At 45.7% G+C, this 18,084-nt stretch overlaps 1 protein-coding gene across 5 annotated transcripts in view; it reads right to left on the bottom strand.

Annotated features, from left to right (window-relative positions):
• The window catches only part of Hivep1 (human immunodeficiency virus type I enhancer binding protein 1), a 133,132-nt gene extending 115,473 nt beyond the window's left edge, over positions 1–17,659 (bottom strand). Inside the window, exons 1-2 of one of the 5 annotated variants that reach the window (XM_006516839.4) lie at positions 17,468–17,659; positions 14,016–14,158 (exon numbers count right to left, since the gene is read on the bottom strand). In XM_006516839.4, the coding sequence (XP_006516902.1) occupies positions 14,016–14,055 (40 nt within the window). In that variant the 5' untranslated portion in view covers positions 14,056–14,158; positions 17,468–17,659. Of the gene's footprint in view, positions 1–14,015; positions 14,159–14,246; positions 15,546–17,102; positions 17,282–17,338; positions 17,436–17,467 lie in introns of those variants that run through there. The other 4 variants (NM_007772.2, XM_017315359.2, XM_006516840.4 and 1 more) reach the window with 4 other exon arrangements.
• Between the last annotated feature and the right edge of the window lie 425 nt (positions 17,660–18,084).

The following is an 18,084-nucleotide window of genomic DNA, read 5'->3' as shown; positions in this document are numbered from 1 at the left end:
GAAGACAGTTTATCTTATGATTCCCTCCATCTGATTTCCAGAGAAGGCCAGGTAGAACAGGAAAGCAGGGCAGCAGTTATCTAGGCTGGAGCTGGGGATGAGGTCCAATTGCCAATGGCTGAAGGTCACAGGGTTGTGGGGAAGAGGGCAGCACACACACGACATAAAACTAGATTGTGCAAAAGGCTGACCATTCTATATACTTCGTAGGTTAGCTGAATTGGACACATAGATTGGAGTTTACTGACTATACACTACCCACACTCCACAGTGGTGTGGCTTTACTGCCTGGAGACTGGAAGAGGTGACTTTGCTGTGAAATAGCTTATCATCAAGTCCACACTTAGTGGGAATCAAGCTCCTCCAAGACGCTGTGTGAGCCGCACTGGAACTCAGCACACACTGGACACTATCCTATCAGAGCACAGAAGGCCAACTGAGACATCAGCTGTGTGAGCCGCACTGGAACTCAGCACACACTGGACACTATCCTATCAGAGCATAGAAGGCCAACTGAGACATCAGCATCGAGGAGAGCCATGGCACCCAAACCTTCCTGCGCCGTCCGCCATCCCCTCACACAAGGTGACCAGACACTCATACCGGCGAGCACCACAGTCTGTACATCATGAGCTATAAAAAAATGCAGGACGGAGCTAGTAAAGGCCACATCATGCCAGCACATCACAGCAAGGCCACACAGGGCCTTCTGAGCGACAGAAGTCAATGTGGCTGTTTGCCACCACCATAGTTGAGAGTGTGCTCTTGCTATCAGAGAAGAAAGTGCAGTGTTAGCAGTTACTGATTTGCACGCAGGTACAGGCACCATGGCATGCATGTGTGCAAGTGCACACACACTCACAAGTGATCAGCAACTGTATTAATACTGGCTCTATTTAGAAGCAGGTGCTTCAGCTAAGCCACACAGAGGTGCCACTACCCAATGAAAATGGCCCTAGACAGAACCAGCAGACACAAGCATGTTTGAATAAAACATCAACTTCCGAAACAGACAAGAGTCTAGATTTAGCCAATGGTTTCTGACCACTGCTCCAAAATGACAAATACTGGGTGGTGAACCAGAGATCTATCTGCTTTCTCCGTTCTCAGGCCTGGCCATTTCATCCCTTGCTCACAAACAGGAGAGCAAGGTAATATACTTCTGCTGTCTTGTTTATCTGCAGGACGGTTTGCTAAGGTCTTTAGAGATTACCTCATTCTATTAATCTTCCATCTTCTTCCCTGGGTAGCCACAAACCATACTGGTCCTTCATGGAAGTTGGGAGTCTCTTTGTTTTTGTTTTAACTTCACAGTACATGACAACACCTTGCCTCTAACTTCTTCTAAAAATTCAAATAAACCTACCCTGGTAGCATAAAAATATTAACTTAATAAATTTATCATTACCAAAAAATAGAAACTACACACATCAAATAAGAAGACTAAGAAGTCTTTGCCTGTTAGGTCCTTGGAATTCAACTTTATTGAGTAACTCACTCTAAGTAAACAAACCAACACTCTCAGGACCCCACACTGGTCCCACTATCCAGCTCCTCCTTCTAGAAAAGCTAAACAAATTATTTTCTCTGCTGCTCTGTTGTTCCTTTCTATAAGTAAATTTTATATATCAATCGAGTTCCCGCCAGAACAATCCTGAAGTGCTCACATCCGAGAAGGATGCCACCTGCTCCAGCACTGCCATCATTCCTGCCTTGCTCTGCTGGAGTCCCCACTGCATGTGCCGTGTCCAGTTGCTGCTGTATGTGTGTGTATCACTACACCTCCTCTAGGACTGGGGAGACATGCTATGTTGAAAAGTAAGAAAGCAGGAACTAGGTTTTATCTCACTGTACTAAGAAGTGAAACAGAAAACTAATATAACCTCCTGACTCTGATCCCCAAACAGTGCTTGGTGCCCCCCTTTACCTACAGGTGCAATGTGAGAGACCCCCAACAATGGAAACAGTCTGCTTGTCCAAATTTCTACAACGCATAGCATACAAGGAAAAGCTTTGAATGTCAGTTAATACTTTGCTTTAATATTTAATAGGTTCATCTCTGAAATGCAAGACAGTAAAATATTGCCTTTCTTACTTCCAACTATGCATAACTCAGCAAGCTATATACACAAACATCTTTATGGATTGGCTATTCTTAGGAGGAGATAGAAATTCCCAGGACTGTGATGGCGACTTGAACTTGCAGCCATATATACAAACAACTCTGAAATGGATTCTCAGTGAGAAAAGACTTAAAAGGGAAAAGTTTATGCTCCCGTTATCCCTTCCCTCCCTACCCTCGCTTTGTATGCTTCTCTTGACAAGCTCCACTCTGTGGCTCCAGAGCACTCACAAACTCATCCATCAGGAAGGAGCTGGGTGGTGCCTACATCAGCCAGTGTGAGCATGACTGTGCATGCTGGAAGCCAAGCAGGTGGCTATGGTGACACTCTGAGCCAGTGATGACTTCTCTGTCCCTCACTTTCCTCAGCTATAAAGTGGTGATAATACACCTACTTCATGTGGTTGAAATAAGTACACATGAAAAAAAAAAAAATAACCCTTGGCATACAGCTCTGGACAAGGACCTGTGGAAAAGGTAGCTAACGAACACCACAACACCATCTGAACAGCACCTGCCTTGTCATCAGCCCATGACAGCCACAAGTACGGGAAGCTATATCATTTAAAAACAACTGGAGCCAAGGCACCTGGTTTGAATTCGTGACTCAAGCCAGAGTCCATGGCTTGAGGTCACCATGGGCAGAATGGCAGCATCCCTTCTCAACGCAAACAAAAATAAACCAAAATACTGGAAAAGAACACTCCACAAACATCAGATACAGGAAGCCAGTAGGCAGCGCAAAGTGGAATCCTTTCTCCGTCTCTCTGTTCATCTGTTGAGAAAGGCTGCATGGAGCAAAACAAGTCAAGGTCCTGCCCACTTTGAGGATCTGAGACTGGAAAACTACCTTCCCGATTCCAGGGTAGCATAACGCACTGCCCTACCTATATGTCTAGCCTACTTGTACTTGAATATTGTAGGTATCTAAGCAATTATGCCTGGTCTTACGGTTTTCTTCATGACAAGCCTCAATGTTGTAAGACAAGAAGATGGAAGTGTGCTTCCCAAAGACAAATCCATTAGACGTATATCCATCATTTAGCACCCGACAAAACAGGCTTTCTATCAATCGGATAGGTACTCACATCTCAGGACTACCGTGCTTCCATTCATACCTAGGGACTCCTAAATTAATTACTCTAATTGTATCCAACCACACTGTGAGGGCTTTCTACCTTTGAATACCTCTGTATAACAACATGAGTACACTACTCACTAGAATGGAATGCATCACAGAACCAACTCAAAGTTTGGTTAAAATTTTACAATGAAAATAATAGAAATCAATGTAATATGCTAGGCATGGTGATTCATGCCTTAATCCCTACACTCAGGAGGAAGAGGCAGGAGGATCATTGTAAATTCAAAACCCACTTTCTCTTCATATTGAATTCCAGGCCAGCCAAGGCTACGTACTAATACCATGTCTCAATAACAACAACAACAACAACAACGATGATGATAATAACTGAATAATGTGTGAATCTAGATACTAACAGCCCAAAAGGCCGTCTTGAAGAACTGAGCACTGGTGTGAAATGCCCTCCCTGGGCACGAGCTCTAGTGTTAGTGAGCACTCTCTAGCTCTGATGCGGTGACTGATGCTCTGCACCTGGCCTGGTGATAGTACTCAGAAGAGCATTCCTCTTGGTAGGCAGAAGAACACTGCTAAGTGTTTTAAATACAAACTGAAAGTAAAGCACGCCACCGCTCCATCAGCTGCTTTCACTGACTACAAGAACAGTAGCCCACTTGCTCAAATCAGTACACTTAGCCATGGGGCTTACCTAGACTTGTACATGAGAAGAGATTTTATTCACATTACGTATTCTTCTATCCTACAGCAAGATAAAATTATACCTCATCAGAATATGTTTTGGGCAAAGATGCTCTAAAATAAAATCATTACTGTGGTTAATTATATTAATACATTTTATATTTCCTTACAAAAAGAAAAAAAATAGCTAATGTTGATAAGCATTCATAAAACATCAAATGTACTCTAAATATGAACTGAAAAATAATTACCTTCCAAAGAGAATTACAGATTTTCTATATTAAGTCTCTTCCCATATTATTCCAGTCAAATTAAATAATGCCAGCCATTTATGTGACAGCTCCTTCTAAAACCACCAATGGTTTCCTCCCCTTTGTCATCTAAAACTGGTTTTTAGATTATTACTTACTTCCTTTCTTGCTTCAGTTACATGTAGAAAAAAAAAAATTTTAAATAAGCCATGGGTTTGTTTTCCTGACCTCTCAAGACATTCACTGTTAGCATGGAATGGCCAAGCTAACATTCAAATGTGAAAAGCAATGTGGAAACAGATTTCCCCGAAACAATCACTGGAACTAGGCAGACTCTACTCACGGACTTGGTTAGATAATCCTTACATTAACAGACCGAGCTTGTAGTCATAATAGAAGCCTTTATAAAAACCACCACTGGAGAGGCTCAGGAGGTGCCTAGTGAAAGTATTCTCATTAGTCAGATAACCCTGAAAAGCAGGTTGGGTCTCTCCTCCTACACTGGAGTGGAGCAAGGGACAGAGGTGGCACTCATCTCCTAACCTCTAATCCCATGTGATGAGTCATGCGGAAATATTTTATAATACTTCGGTATAATAAAATCTGAGACCTTCCAGTTTCCTGAATAGTGGATGGAGACCAATGTTGTTTAACCTCTTTTAACAAATCTAAAATAAAAGGGCAAGGACTAAGAGTTCAAGTGGAAACTGGCAATGGTAGAAGCGAACATGGTGGCTTCTGCACTGGCCTTCTTCTTCTCCATCCCCTATCTCCAGTAGTCAGGACAAGAATGAGCCCCATAAGCACAGCCAAGTGGCCTGTGTAGCACCTAGTGCAATCTGTAAAGGGTTCTCTGTGGGCACTCCTGGCTTCCACTTGTGAAACACATGCAAACCAGAGGTGTGACCTAAGCCAGTTCTGGGAGGTGACTGTTCTGTTTCAAGTGCTTAGCCTATACCAGCATGTGACAAACACTGCAGTAGCCCTGTGGTCTAGCCTTCACCCATTATCTGCACTTCACAGACAAGGAAAACAACTTGCATATGACCACACAGGTCCTATCACTAAGTCCAACTCTTCCCTCCCCACCAATCCAAAGCCATCATCAGAGAAACCTCCTTCTTCATTATGTAGGAACTAAGAGAGACCCACAACTAGAAGAAGCACAGAAAGACAAAGACAGGCCTTGAACCCTCAGTCCTAAATGGAACCTCTCCATTAGGCCCTCTCCACAGGCATCAGAGCATTGGCAGAAGAGGAGGCAGAGACTGTGCGAGCCAGTGGGGACAGGGCCACCAAGGAGGAAGTGCTTTCCAGATACAACAGGTCTGAAGCACAGATGACCTCACAGAGACCATGGTTGCAGCCACAAGACCTGCACATGTCAAAGCCAGATGGGGTCCGAGGGCTGAGAGAAGTAGATACAAGCTCCCATCCATAACCCAGAAGTTTTTTCCAGTGGAGTCTCACTGGTCATACAAACCACACTTAAGAGCAGGCCCCATATCCAAGCAGTAGAAGGCCAACACTAAACAAATTCATTGGTATTGTAATAGATTTGGGGTTGGGGTGGGGGGGTTGGGGGAGGTGTTTCTTTGGTTTCGTTTGGTTTTTGTCTCGCAATGCTTTCTCTGGGCATTTTTTTACCTCACCTTTCCTCAGTCTCTATTATGAGTTCTGATATTGTTTTTACGGGTTTTGTATCTACAAACATAATGTGTTTAATGAGTAACACACTGTACGAAAAATATTTTCAATAATTTTTAAAAGTACAGAGCAGATAACACTACAAATGAATCCTATATAGTGAAATTTTGTATTCAACATAAGTTCATAACAAACGCATGATTTCTCAGCATAGGCAATTAAAACGTTGTACCATGTGGAATTAATCAGTGATGACCAATCATCAAAAGAATCAATCCCTACCTAAGGTTCAAACTCATAAGTGTCTCCAGTAGCAGTGACCTTCTCACACTCAAACAGTCATCTGTTAGACCTGACATTAACACAGGCCAGCAATGAGAGCAGCAAAGAACAGCAAGGGTGACAGCCGGGGTGCAAGAGGACACAGACATGTTTGCACGGAGGAGCCAGGGTGCAAGAGGACACAGACAATGGGCATGGAGGAGCCGGGGTGCAAGAGGGCACAGACACTGTGCACGGAGGAGCCAGGGTGCAAGAGGGCACAGACAATGGGCATGGAGGAGCCGGGGTGCAAGAGGGCACAGACACTGTGCACGGAGGAGCCAGGGTGCAAGAGGACACAGACATGTTTGCACGGAGGAGCCAGGGTGCAAGAGGACACAGACATGTTTGCACGGAGGAGCCAGGGTGCAAGAGGACACAGACATGTTTGCACGGAGGAGCCAGGGTGCAAGAGGACACAGACACTGTGCACGGAGGAGCCAGGGTGCAAGAGGACACAGACATGTTTGCACGGAGGAGCCAGGGTGCAAGAGGGCACAGACACTGTGCACGGAGGAGCCAGGGTGCAAGAGGACACAGACATGTTTGCACGGAGGAGCCAGGGTGCAAGAGGACACAGACAATGGGCATGGAGGAGCCGGGGTGCACCTGGAGGGGACCAGGGACTTCGTGGGAGAGTAAGAAAAGAGAAAAAGCAACAAAAGTAAGGTAAAGCCCTTGGCAAAGACATCCCCCAACACACACACAACATAGACAGACAGATAGACAGACAGAGATGAGTTCCAGAATGGCTAATGACCACCCAGCAGACACAGAGAAATCAAAGCCTAACAGTACAAAGGCTCCCAGACAAACTCAAGATACTGCTTTTTATCCTGGAAGGTGGTGACACCCATTATCTGAGAAGCCCCACATGCTGCCTAGTATATTTTAATAAAGTTAATTTGCAGAGGGCAAAAAGGGCTCTCATTTTTGAGGTGTTCATAGTCAAATGCATGCAAACAGTAAAAGTAAAAGTTAGCCGCACCAAATTCTCAAAATATGATTTCCAAAACAAAAAAGGCTAATATCTCGCATTTATCACACTGAAATCCAATCTTAAAGCAGGAGAGGCTTTGAAACCGTAGACTCAGATAGAACAAGAGGTAACAGCGCCTCGCTTTTCCACAGTCTTGAATGTAATGTCTAGCACAGCACAGCACAGAACAGGCCTGTACCTGAAATGACTGGCAAGGATCATCCTGAGTTACCAAGCTCACCACCTAAGAAGCCAAGAAAAAAGCCCAGGAAGGTAATAAGAAGGGTGTGTCTTCAAGGTACAGACTTGGGGCCACATGGCTTGCATCACTGTCACCTCACTAGGACCATGTGTGAGATCTTAGGCCTTGGCATCTGCCACACCACTTCACAGAGCACAGTCCCTGCTGGAGCTCCACGGCCGCCTATGTAGAGGAAAGAGCACAGACACAGACCCTAGCTGGATTACATGACCAAGGATGTGGAAACCTAACTCCTACAAGGTGGACGGAGCACCAGTCATGTGTAACTCAGCCTCTTTTATGCCTCAAACCTACCTTCTGCCTTTGCCAAATAGTCTTCTCCAAATGTCTACTACAGTGACGCTGAGAGCAGAAATGTGCAAAGCCTTTGGGAAGAACGGGGCACACATGCCTAACAGTGTGTATACGTGCTCTCTTAGGACAGTCCGGTACTTCTAATACTCATTAGTGTGTGCAGAGGAACACACACACACACACACACACACACACGTGTGCGCACAGGCACTCATCTCTAGTTTTCCTCCCTTTCCAGACAGTGTTAACTTGTGTATTTGCACAGCCACGGGCATGGAGCAACCCCAGCTGCAGGGCTGAGAATAAATCAAGGGTTATATTGTTCAGACTTAAGATTGGCACGATAGCATTAATGAATATAATTTGAGATTTTTCTAAAGAGATTGATCTTTTATTACTGATGTCAATACTAAGCATAAGACAATACTCCAGAGACAGTTTCCCTGAGGAAGCCCAGAGGGACTGGGCTTCGATGACAACAGGGCCAGTACAGGCAAGCTGGAACTCCTGTTTAGTTGTTACATTTCCTGTTTCTTACTTCGCACAAGAGATGTCTTTGGCAAGTAAACCAAAGGGCCATGGGGAAAACAAATTACAACATGCCAAGTTATCAGTGAGAGAGAAAGCACTTACCCAAAAATTAAATTTTGGTAACTTCTTCCACCAGCTTATTTCCAACCCCTAATTTTTCACACACACACACACACACACACACACACGCACACGCACACGCACACGCACTCGCGCACACACTGACAGAGGAAGCTGTGTGAACTCCATACTCCACTACCTGCCCTGCCCCACTCAGCCCTGTCCCAACAGAACTGAGAGTTTTATCCTCATGCAAACTCTGCCCAGAGAGCACAAGGGCTCAGACTCCCTCCTACAGGAAGTGAGCCTGCGGAAGCCCCTCCTCCCTGGCCTCCTATGCTCTGCTGAGCCCAGGCCACCCAATTCTGCAACCTACTATTGTAGTAGGCCAGGGAGGAGGGGCTTACCCAACTTAGTTTAAGCCCTGTCCAAAGAGTGAAAAATATTTTAATTTTAGAAGAGAAGCAAGTTTCTTATTCTCATTTACTCTACATTTGACTAATACAGACATTTTAATGTCCACGAGCCAATGAATACTTTCAAATCATAAACAGATACACCTTGAAATTAATTTTAGCTCTATCCTAAAATGAAAACTGCCTAAGTTGAAAATGTGTTTAACAAAAACAAAAGAAAAAGGTATACACTGGGAGGGATGTTGTTAGGAGGAGAGGGGGCTGGCTGGCAGGTGGGGGAGTAAGGTGGGTGAGAGGTACGTGGGTCAATAGCATTATAAGTTAAATTTTAAAATGAGTTTAAAGGGTATGGGTAAGCTCAGTGGAGGGGCACTGCCTAACATGCACAAGGCTCTACACTCAATTCTCAGTACAAGAAAGAAAGAAGAAAAAAATGGAGAGAAAATGTGTTTACTGCCCTTGACTAATGTGTACTCTCCCTTCTCAGCCAAGCACACTACAGGGTCCACTGTGTCCTTCCTCTTCGAAAACTAACTAGGTGCTGGTACTCACTGCCACAGGCCAGCAGCAGAGATCACGGGAGCACATCCTAAGAAGAGACCCAACAACCAGCAACAGTTCCTTCTGAAAATAAGGACTGTTTGTTTGAGTGTTTGTTTATTGAGATAGTGCTAAACTGTGCAGGCGAACTTTGAATTCCTGGCCTCAGGAATCCTCAGGCCTCAGTTTCCTGAATTAGCTGCAACTATGGCTGCAGTCCCCAGTCACCAATCACAGGTATGGAGGGCTCCTACTAAATGTGTCTCATGTAACACAACTGTAAAGCTAAGAAACCATAAATTAATTCACAAGTTTAGGACTCATTAACAAATTTCTGGGCTCCTACTAGTTGTCTAAGCAAGGCGCTATTAGCTTGTCTGCTGCCTTTATACAAATGGGAATGTGGTTCTCTCTAGACAGAAAAATCCTAAAGGCAAGCCTCCAATGCCCACCTTGGCAGGCATCCTACCCCAATTGCCCTCCCTGCATCCGAAAACAAGATGAAGTCGGCCCTTCAAAGAGCTCAAATTCTAAGAGAGTGAGGCAGACATATTCAAGTTGCACACTTTCTCCACGACTCTGGGAGATCCACTCCCAATGCTTCAGTCACTGTGCTCCGTGTAATCCCGCCTCATCAAAGCCTGCACTACACTCATCAGCTCCTATGGGAGCCCAGGAGTTACCTATGCCAGCACAGAGTTCTAGTGCATCTGCAGGCAGAAAACACTGATTTCACGTAGCTCGAGAAATTGATCATCTGTCCAACTGTCACCTGGGGATGACTAGCCAAATATGTCACTCCTAAGAACATTTACAATGAACCTGTTTGATTTTTAAGACATCACTAACCTTGAAGACATGTGCCTAAAGTATGTTTTCCTATTACAACAGCGCTAAAGACTCCCTGTCACTCAACAGTATCACAGAAACAAGACTCATTCCTACTGGAAGGACACTGGCATTGAGTTGAGAACCTGGTGTATAGCAGGCATGCAAAAGCAGATACTACAGAGTATGTAATAGTGCTAACATAAACAATGTCACTGGCTACTTACACGCACATTCTCTCTCTTTCTTCGCTGCTCCCCACCCCCACCCCCCCACCCCTCCCCACCCCCCTGTAGAGTGGCCTCAGGCAGGGCCTCAGGAAGGATTTTGAAGAAGAGCTGCCATCATAGGTGACAGGTCCAAGAAGGCCAGCTCTGTGCAAAGATCCCTAAAGACCTTCTATGGGAGTAAGGTGGAGAGGCAGAAAACTGTACCACGGATGCTCCTGACCCAACCTCAGCTATTATGTGTACTTTCAACTTTTTCATCAAATAAATAAATAAATAAAATAAAGAATTAAAAAGCAAAGAAACATAGAAAAAATGATAGAATAAGAGTATAAAAACAAATTTGAACAGTTGTAAAATCTATTTCTATTTCATGATAATTGGTATTACAAGATTCAAAAAGACAAGTGTCCTTTCATTTATAAATAAAAAGGTAATCTTAGTATGCTAATATTAATTTATTCCTAGATGAAAAACAACTTTTATAAGCACAGCCTGACCACACAGGATTCACAGTCTACCTTGGTGCCTGCACCCCAAGCTATCAGGGGCATCATTCTCTAACTCACCCAAAGCAGCTTCAAGGCCTGCAACCTCCACACAGCAAGAGGCCTGGACGGATGTAGCATTTCTACCTTTTATACTGCACTTTACTCTTTTAAGATATACAAATACTTTACAATTTTTCAATTGACTCAGCTCTAACTGTTAAATTGTAGGTGGCTTATTTAACTCTCAAAAACTGAATGTGGATGTTGAAAAACAGAAAGAAAAAAATACTTTTGCAACAGGAAAATATTTCTAAATATGCAAAAACTAAAAATTAAGTAACTGAATGTAGCAGGATCTTCCCTGTCCAACTGATTGAACGATTAATACATCAAGAAGCCTGGACAGAGAAAGGGAGGCAGAGCTAAGAGCTGCAGAGACAGGGAGCGAGACAGAGAGAAGGAAAGGAAGATGGACGGGAAAGAAGACAGTCCAGATTCCACTTGGCTTTAAATGTCACAGGTAGCTATAATGTCACAGGTAGCTATAATTCATATAGGGATAGAATAATTGGGATAACTTGTCTAATCGTGGTGAGCAGCTTGTATCATTATCTATTGGCTCTGAAATTACTATGTGGGCATCATGTGAATTGAGAATTTATTGATATATAGATCTGACTACTTAATTATAAGCTTCTAGGGTTTTGATTTTACCAGGTTACTGGGAAATGTGACAGCTAACAGAGAGATGGGTGGTCATTGCATGGGGCTGGTGTGGCAACGACCAAGGGAACTCAGAAGCTCCAGGCCAGAGAGTCTGCAGAGATAAGAACACCCCACTGGCTGGTGGCTGGCATAGCTCAGGAAATTGCCGTTCTTTTTTAATATTTCCCACCACAACTAAAAACAAAAGGCATGCTGAATGCAAGGTGTTTGGGGTGCTCACTCATGTTGCCACACTGCACTGCACCACTGGCTCTGGGCAGGGGACAAGCATACTCTGTACAGCATAGGCCATCTCACACTCAACCAACCCTGCCTGAGACACCTAGGCTCAGAAGCCAGACAACTCTAGTTTATAGACTGCCATGATATCTGTTAAAGTTTCCTGCTTCTCTAAAAACATGTAACAACTTAATATATCCAACCACAGCATGGTATGTATCGAATTAGTGTTGACCTTTGTGCTATATTGTTAGTGTTACAATATCTGATTTTAAAAATTGCTATTCTAGTTCCTGACTTGGGTTTTATTAAACAAACAAATAAATAAATGGATTGGGATTAGGATAGAATTTCCAACTATTTCTGAAATGCCCCTAACCTTACTTCTGCCATGTAGCACTATGAACTAAGTAAAAGAGCATTCTTAGCACCAAAAAACATCACTTCAAAGCACCGACCAACTGAAAACCTGCTCTACATCCTGCAGCATCAAATATTCAGCTAAGACCTAACTCTTTTGTATAAAAATAAACAATTTAGCATGTAGATTCTCTTTTATCATTAATAAATGACAAAATTAATGAATAATTATGTTTTTAAGCTTTTATGATTTGGGACTAGAGAGCTGGCTCAATACTTAAGAGGACTTGCTAACCTGGCAGAGGATCAGAGTTCAGTTGCCAGCCCCAACCTGAACAGCCCACAACTTCCTGTTAACTCCAGGGGCTCTGACACCCTCTTCTGGTCTCTGAGATAGCTGCACACACATGTGCATAAACAAACATGCAATGTATATTTTTTAAATTATGACTTACTGTTAATAAATACTTGCTTTCTATACCTACTTTATATTTTACATTTGTATATAACCAAAAGCTTGTAAAACTTCCTTCAGAAAAAAGAGGTTATGAACAGAAAAGCTTTAATCAGCCCTTGCCTAAAACACATGCTCCTGGTTGCAGCCTAGGAGCAATGGCTTAACCACACAGGCCAGGTGTGCAGTAGTGGAGACCACGTGATATACGTGGACAGATGAGCCCTCTGCAATTGTTATCACAGAGCCACCAGCTCTGCATTCCTCAGGATGCAACTCTAATATTGAGACACAGTATTTCATTTTGCCTAAGATCTTTTGATATAGCAGATTTTTTGCTTCACACTGCTACAGTCTTTACATAGATATCCCGAACTTTGTGTGCATGTGTGTGAATACTGGTGTGCACATGACATAGCACATGTGTGGACATGTGGACACCTGCTACCTTGTCTGAGAAAGGCTCTCAGTGTCTGGACATACCAGGCTATCTGGCCCACAATTTTCTGGACATGCTCCTGTTTCCATACCCTGTTTTGCCACAGACTGTGACTGCAGACCTACACTACTGCTTCTGGTCTTCCGTGGCTTCTAGACATCTTAACTCGGGTCCTCCTAGTAGCACAACCAGCGTTGTACCAACTGAGACCTCTCACAAGTTCAATACTGCTAAATCCCTATATACTGGAATCAAATAGAAAAGATAACTGCTATTCACAGTGAATATAACACCTCAAAACAATAACAATCGTTAAACAGATATAGCAAAATATGCTTAGTTTCCCAGTATTAAATACCTTTACTTTTAATGGAAAACCATTCACCTTGCAGCCGTATGAAATGTGTTACATGTCCTGTTTGTTTTGCTTTGCTTGGTGCTGGGAACGGAATCCAGAGCCATAAGCAAGTTAAGCCCATAGTCTAACCCCAAGCGAGATCTCTAGCCTTATATACAAGTTTGACAGGATATTTCTCTGTTGAAAATAAGTCAGTTTGTTCTAACTTCTGCAAGTAAAGTAGTATATAAATGTGAGTTCCAACTTTCTTTCACTTCTTTGTCTTGATATAATGTACAGAAGTAAACCTCCAACAGCATACAGTAGCAAAGCTCACTGACACGACATCTCACTAGCATGCTTGAAGCCCAGGGTTCAATCTCCCAGAGACACGTAAAGGATCGGGGAGGAATTCTTTTTTTGAACAAATGAACATAACATCAATTATCAGAAAACATCAACCATCCATTTCAGATTCCCTAGTTCCTATTAAGAAATGATTAATATCAGCCTTTAGCAGGTCACCACAAAAGAACTGTAATTCTTGAGGGATTAATTCATCCAGCAGGTAAGGGACAGTTACTATACAAGACAAAGAGGAATGAGGCATAATGGTGCTGGCCATGAAGCAGGGTCAGTGCCTAAGGAGGCCACAGGCATTCCTGGTACCAGCAATGCACTTGATGATGGGGGTCACTGGAAGCCTTTCTTCACTGAACACAGAGCCTTACCTCTGAGATTTCTGGGATGAATCTGCTTCGTGCGAGGCATTTTCTTAGATTTAAGAGCTCCCTTTTCTTCTTAGAAACTGTTGGAAGAGCAGGTTACAAAAGGCTGGCTCCATGTACTCGTTGGCCATCAGTTAATCCACATGCTGCAAAGAAAAAGATAAAAGCAGTAAATCTCACCACCGTCAAAAGAGAAGGACACTTCAAAAGGTAGGGGCTTAGAGCAGTGCTGACCTAAGCTCAATAGAAGGTAACCTCTGCAAGCACCATTCGCTTTTAACTAAACATAAGCCAGGTCATCTTGCCATAAGACGGGCCACTCTCTAGGTCCCCTTGTTGAGAAAACAGGTGGAAAAAAAAGTCTCTAGACATTAGTTAGATGAGAATGAGAATGCTCACTTTAGAACAGCACTGCTAGTTACAATGAAAGTTAGTGTAAGGTGACAGTTATGCTGTATACATATGGTCATTTATAAGGGAAGCCCAATGTCCTGGCCATGTCACTTCAGTTGACTCAGTTAACATGCACAGTTGCAATGGTGGCTGTTCCCCAGTGATGGCTGACATGCCTTGGCGGGACTGCACATGCCTGTGATCAGCGGCTACATGTTGACCTTTGAGTAGACCACAGACATGCCTCGAATCCATGTTGGCGCACTTAGTTATCAAAGCAAGATATTCCAGAGCATTCTGTCCCCTCTGGCACAGGCCAGGCACTGTTCCAATCAGCATGTGTGACTAAAAAAGTTGCATTGCCAGTGACACAAGATGATCACGCTGCCTAAACAAAAAGCAGTCCTTTGTTGACTTAAGCATCTGAGGCTTGGGAATTACTTGTTACTGCAGCACAACCTAGTCTGTCCTGACTCTGCTTTTTCAAGCTGAAATGCATCATGCCAAGACCCAACAGGCATGTCCAACCTACAGCCCAAGGACTAAGTCTGACTGAAGATCTCTACTCATGCTGCCTTTACTAATGCTGCCTAACACAAAATAGTAAACTTACTTAAAACATTACAAGATTTCTTTTGAGATTTTTTTTTGTAACTCTGTTGCAAGGTCCTCCAGCCTATGTTGCAATGCCAAAAGGTTGAACGTGCCTGAAAGTTAACCACCCATCTGTCCAAATCAGCAACCTCCCTCTCTCCTCTTCCACTAGATTCTTTCTCAATAATCAGTTAAAAGTTTAGCTTCAACTTCCTGCAACAGTGCTGATAAGCAAAGCCCATTAAGCAGGCCCTATGGGGTGAAACCAAGTTTAATCACTAAGCAAACACAATAGACTAAGGATGCTTTTGTTTAAAACCTCTCATATCTATTACTGTACACGACACAAGAGAACACTTATTGGGTTTACTGTAGAGTTTCTACTTATCACCTAATTTAATCCTAACAACCGAATCAACTGCTCAAACTCAGCCATTTTACAGAGGTAGGGGAAAAAAGTTTTGGGAGAGATTAAAAAAAAATTAACAACTCCAATTCATCCATTTTACAAAGAGAAAACAAAACAAAAAACAAAACAAAACAAAAAAAAAACAAGTTTAGAGAGAGATTATGAAATCTTCCTCAGAACGTGGCCCCACATGACACCTTGCCCATTTCCTCTGAGAAGATAACATTTACCTACCAAGGACAATCCCCTCCCAAAGGGATGAATGACACAGCAAATCATGAAGACATACTTTGGAATCAAACCTGACCAGGTTCAAGGCCAGGCTTTACCCCATTCTGTGTGGCCTTGTTCAAGGTACTTAAGCTCTCAGAAAAGAAGATCAGATTTCCCAAGCTGTAAAATCAGGAAACATTATCCACCCCAAACGGGCTAAGGACTGAGGAGTAAGCTACACAATGTAGAAGCTTTGCCTACCACATGAAAATGCTGAAATATTAATTCCCTGGAAGAACGCCTCTAAGGTAAAGAACATGTATCCCAGACTAAGGTTTTAGATGTATGTTTTCACTTTAGTTAAAACGCATAAGGAAAAGGCGGCTATTACCGTGCTTGCGACTGTAAGCAACACGGCTCTTAACACGGCTATTAGTCGGCATAACACAAACTATCCCCAATCTAACGCCAGGGGAAGAATAAGAAACAGGACGGTCAATGATGGGTGAAAGATAGAGCTCCTCAACTCCCCCTACCACAGAGGCATCAGCTATAGCATCCAAAAAGGTTTTGACTGCACAGAGAATTTAAAGATAAAGCTGTAAGTGTTCCGTTCCGTATTAAAACTAAAGCTTTTAAGCGGTCACGATATTACGAAGTTTTTAAAGCGTGAACTCGGATTGTAAGCCGATCACGTGACCTCCCACAGCTCCCAAGCTTAAATGTTAAAATATGCAAATTCCCAACCTGTAACAGCTTTGTGCGACCCGGTTTTGCAGCCTCCAGCCCCCCTGTCCCTAGCTGTCCAGCCCACATTTAAATCCGCGGTGGAGAAGTGGTTATTTTCAAAGACGACAGCACCACCGTGGCGACTAGGACCAGTGATCGACCATTCTTTCTCGAGAAAGAAATACATACTACAAGGTGCAAAAACAGGACACAATCAAAAAAGCGTAAAGACAGTCACAAGGAGAAAAAACATGAATGAATGTGGAGGGCGGAGCCTGGGAAAACCCCTCTGCAACGCTGCACTGAACAAAGCGCTTCGCATGCCAGAAGGAGGGGGGAATGGAAGTGCCAGCTCCGGAAGGAGCCTAGAGTGGATGCGGAGAGCAGGAGGAGGAGGAGGAGGAGGACAGAGTCGGCGAGAGCAGCAGCCTTGAGACTCCTCCTCGCGCCAGCCTCGCCACAGCCCCCTCCCCTCTCTAGCCGCAACTCCGGCTGGAGCCCGACCCCGCGGCGAGCCCAAGCCGCCCCGCGCCCCTACCCACCGGCCCCGACCCACCAGCGGCGGGCGCGCGCCCTACGGGGAGGGAAACTACCCAGGTGGCCCGGAGTAAACAGGCACTCCGGGCAAAGACCGAAAGGGAAAGCGAGCCACAAAGCCGGGAGGTGCGGAAGCCGCGGCCTGGTCTCCCGCAGCCCCGCCGAGCCCTCCTGCGAGAAGCGGCCGCGGCGACCAGGAGGCCGGCCCTCCGTACCTGCTGGGCTCGCAGGACCGCAGCTCCCGCCGCCCGTGCGGCCAGGACCCGCCGAAGTGGCAAGCGGCTCCCGCACGCAGCATCCCCTCCGCAAGGTCGGCGCCGGCACACGCGCACACACTCACTCACACGCACACCCGCGCGCCCGCCCGCCAGGGGGAGGTGGTCCCGGCCCCCGCCCCCCGCGCCGCGCTCTCCCGGGTGCAGCGCCCCCACCGCCGCGCCCGGCCCCGCACCCGTCGGGAACTGCGCTGCACTTGACAACCGGGACATCAGCACAAGCGGAGCCTCCTCCCGACGGGCACCGAGGCGCGAGCTGGGCGCGGGAGGGACCGAGTGGAACCCGGCGGGAGAGCGGCCTTTACCTCTCCCGGGTGTCCGTGAGGACGGCTGGCAGCGCGAGGGCGGCCAGGGCGAAGGTCGGCGGCTTCCCCCCGCGCGTGGGCGGGGCAGCAGGGGATCCCCGGGGGCGGCGGGGCGGGGGCTGCGGCGGGAGGGCGGGCTCCTGTGAAGCCGGCCCGGGGCCCCCTGCCGCCCCGCCCGCCCGCCCGCCCGCCGCAGGCCCCGCCGCGGGGACCCAGGACGCAGGAGGAGGCGCGGCCCGAAGGGCGGGGCGGGGCGGGGCGGCAGCGGAGGCGGGGCTCCGCGGCCCGGGGAAGCCCGGCCGGGCCGCAGTCGGGGGCGGTTGGCCCGGGAGGAGGGGCGGGGCCGGGCGGGGCCGGATTCTCTTTACCGTCTTTTGACTTTCTAGAGCAGGCTGTGGGCCGGCCCGGTGACGTCATGGTGTCTCCCAGCCCCGCCCCTCGCCCTGGCCCTGGTAGGGAGGAGGAGGAGGAGGAGGACCCTGGAGGGAGGGGGGACCCCAAGGGGGTTTCCTCTGCTCCGCGTAGAGGGAAGGGGAAAATCATAGTGAAACTTGAAACGCATTAACTTTAAAAAATAACTTTTAAAAAAGAGAGAGAGAATGAAAGGGGGCTGGGTT

The sequence above is a fragment of the Mus musculus genome, chromosome 13 (genome assembly GCF_000001635.26).
Source record: "Mus musculus strain C57BL/6J chromosome 13, GRCm38.p6 C57BL/6J".
Classification (NCBI taxonomy): Eukaryota; Metazoa; Chordata; class Mammalia; order Rodentia; family Muridae; genus Mus; species Mus musculus.
Note: the sequence above shows the minus strand (reverse complement) of the source record. Positions and strands in the feature narration are given on the sequence as shown.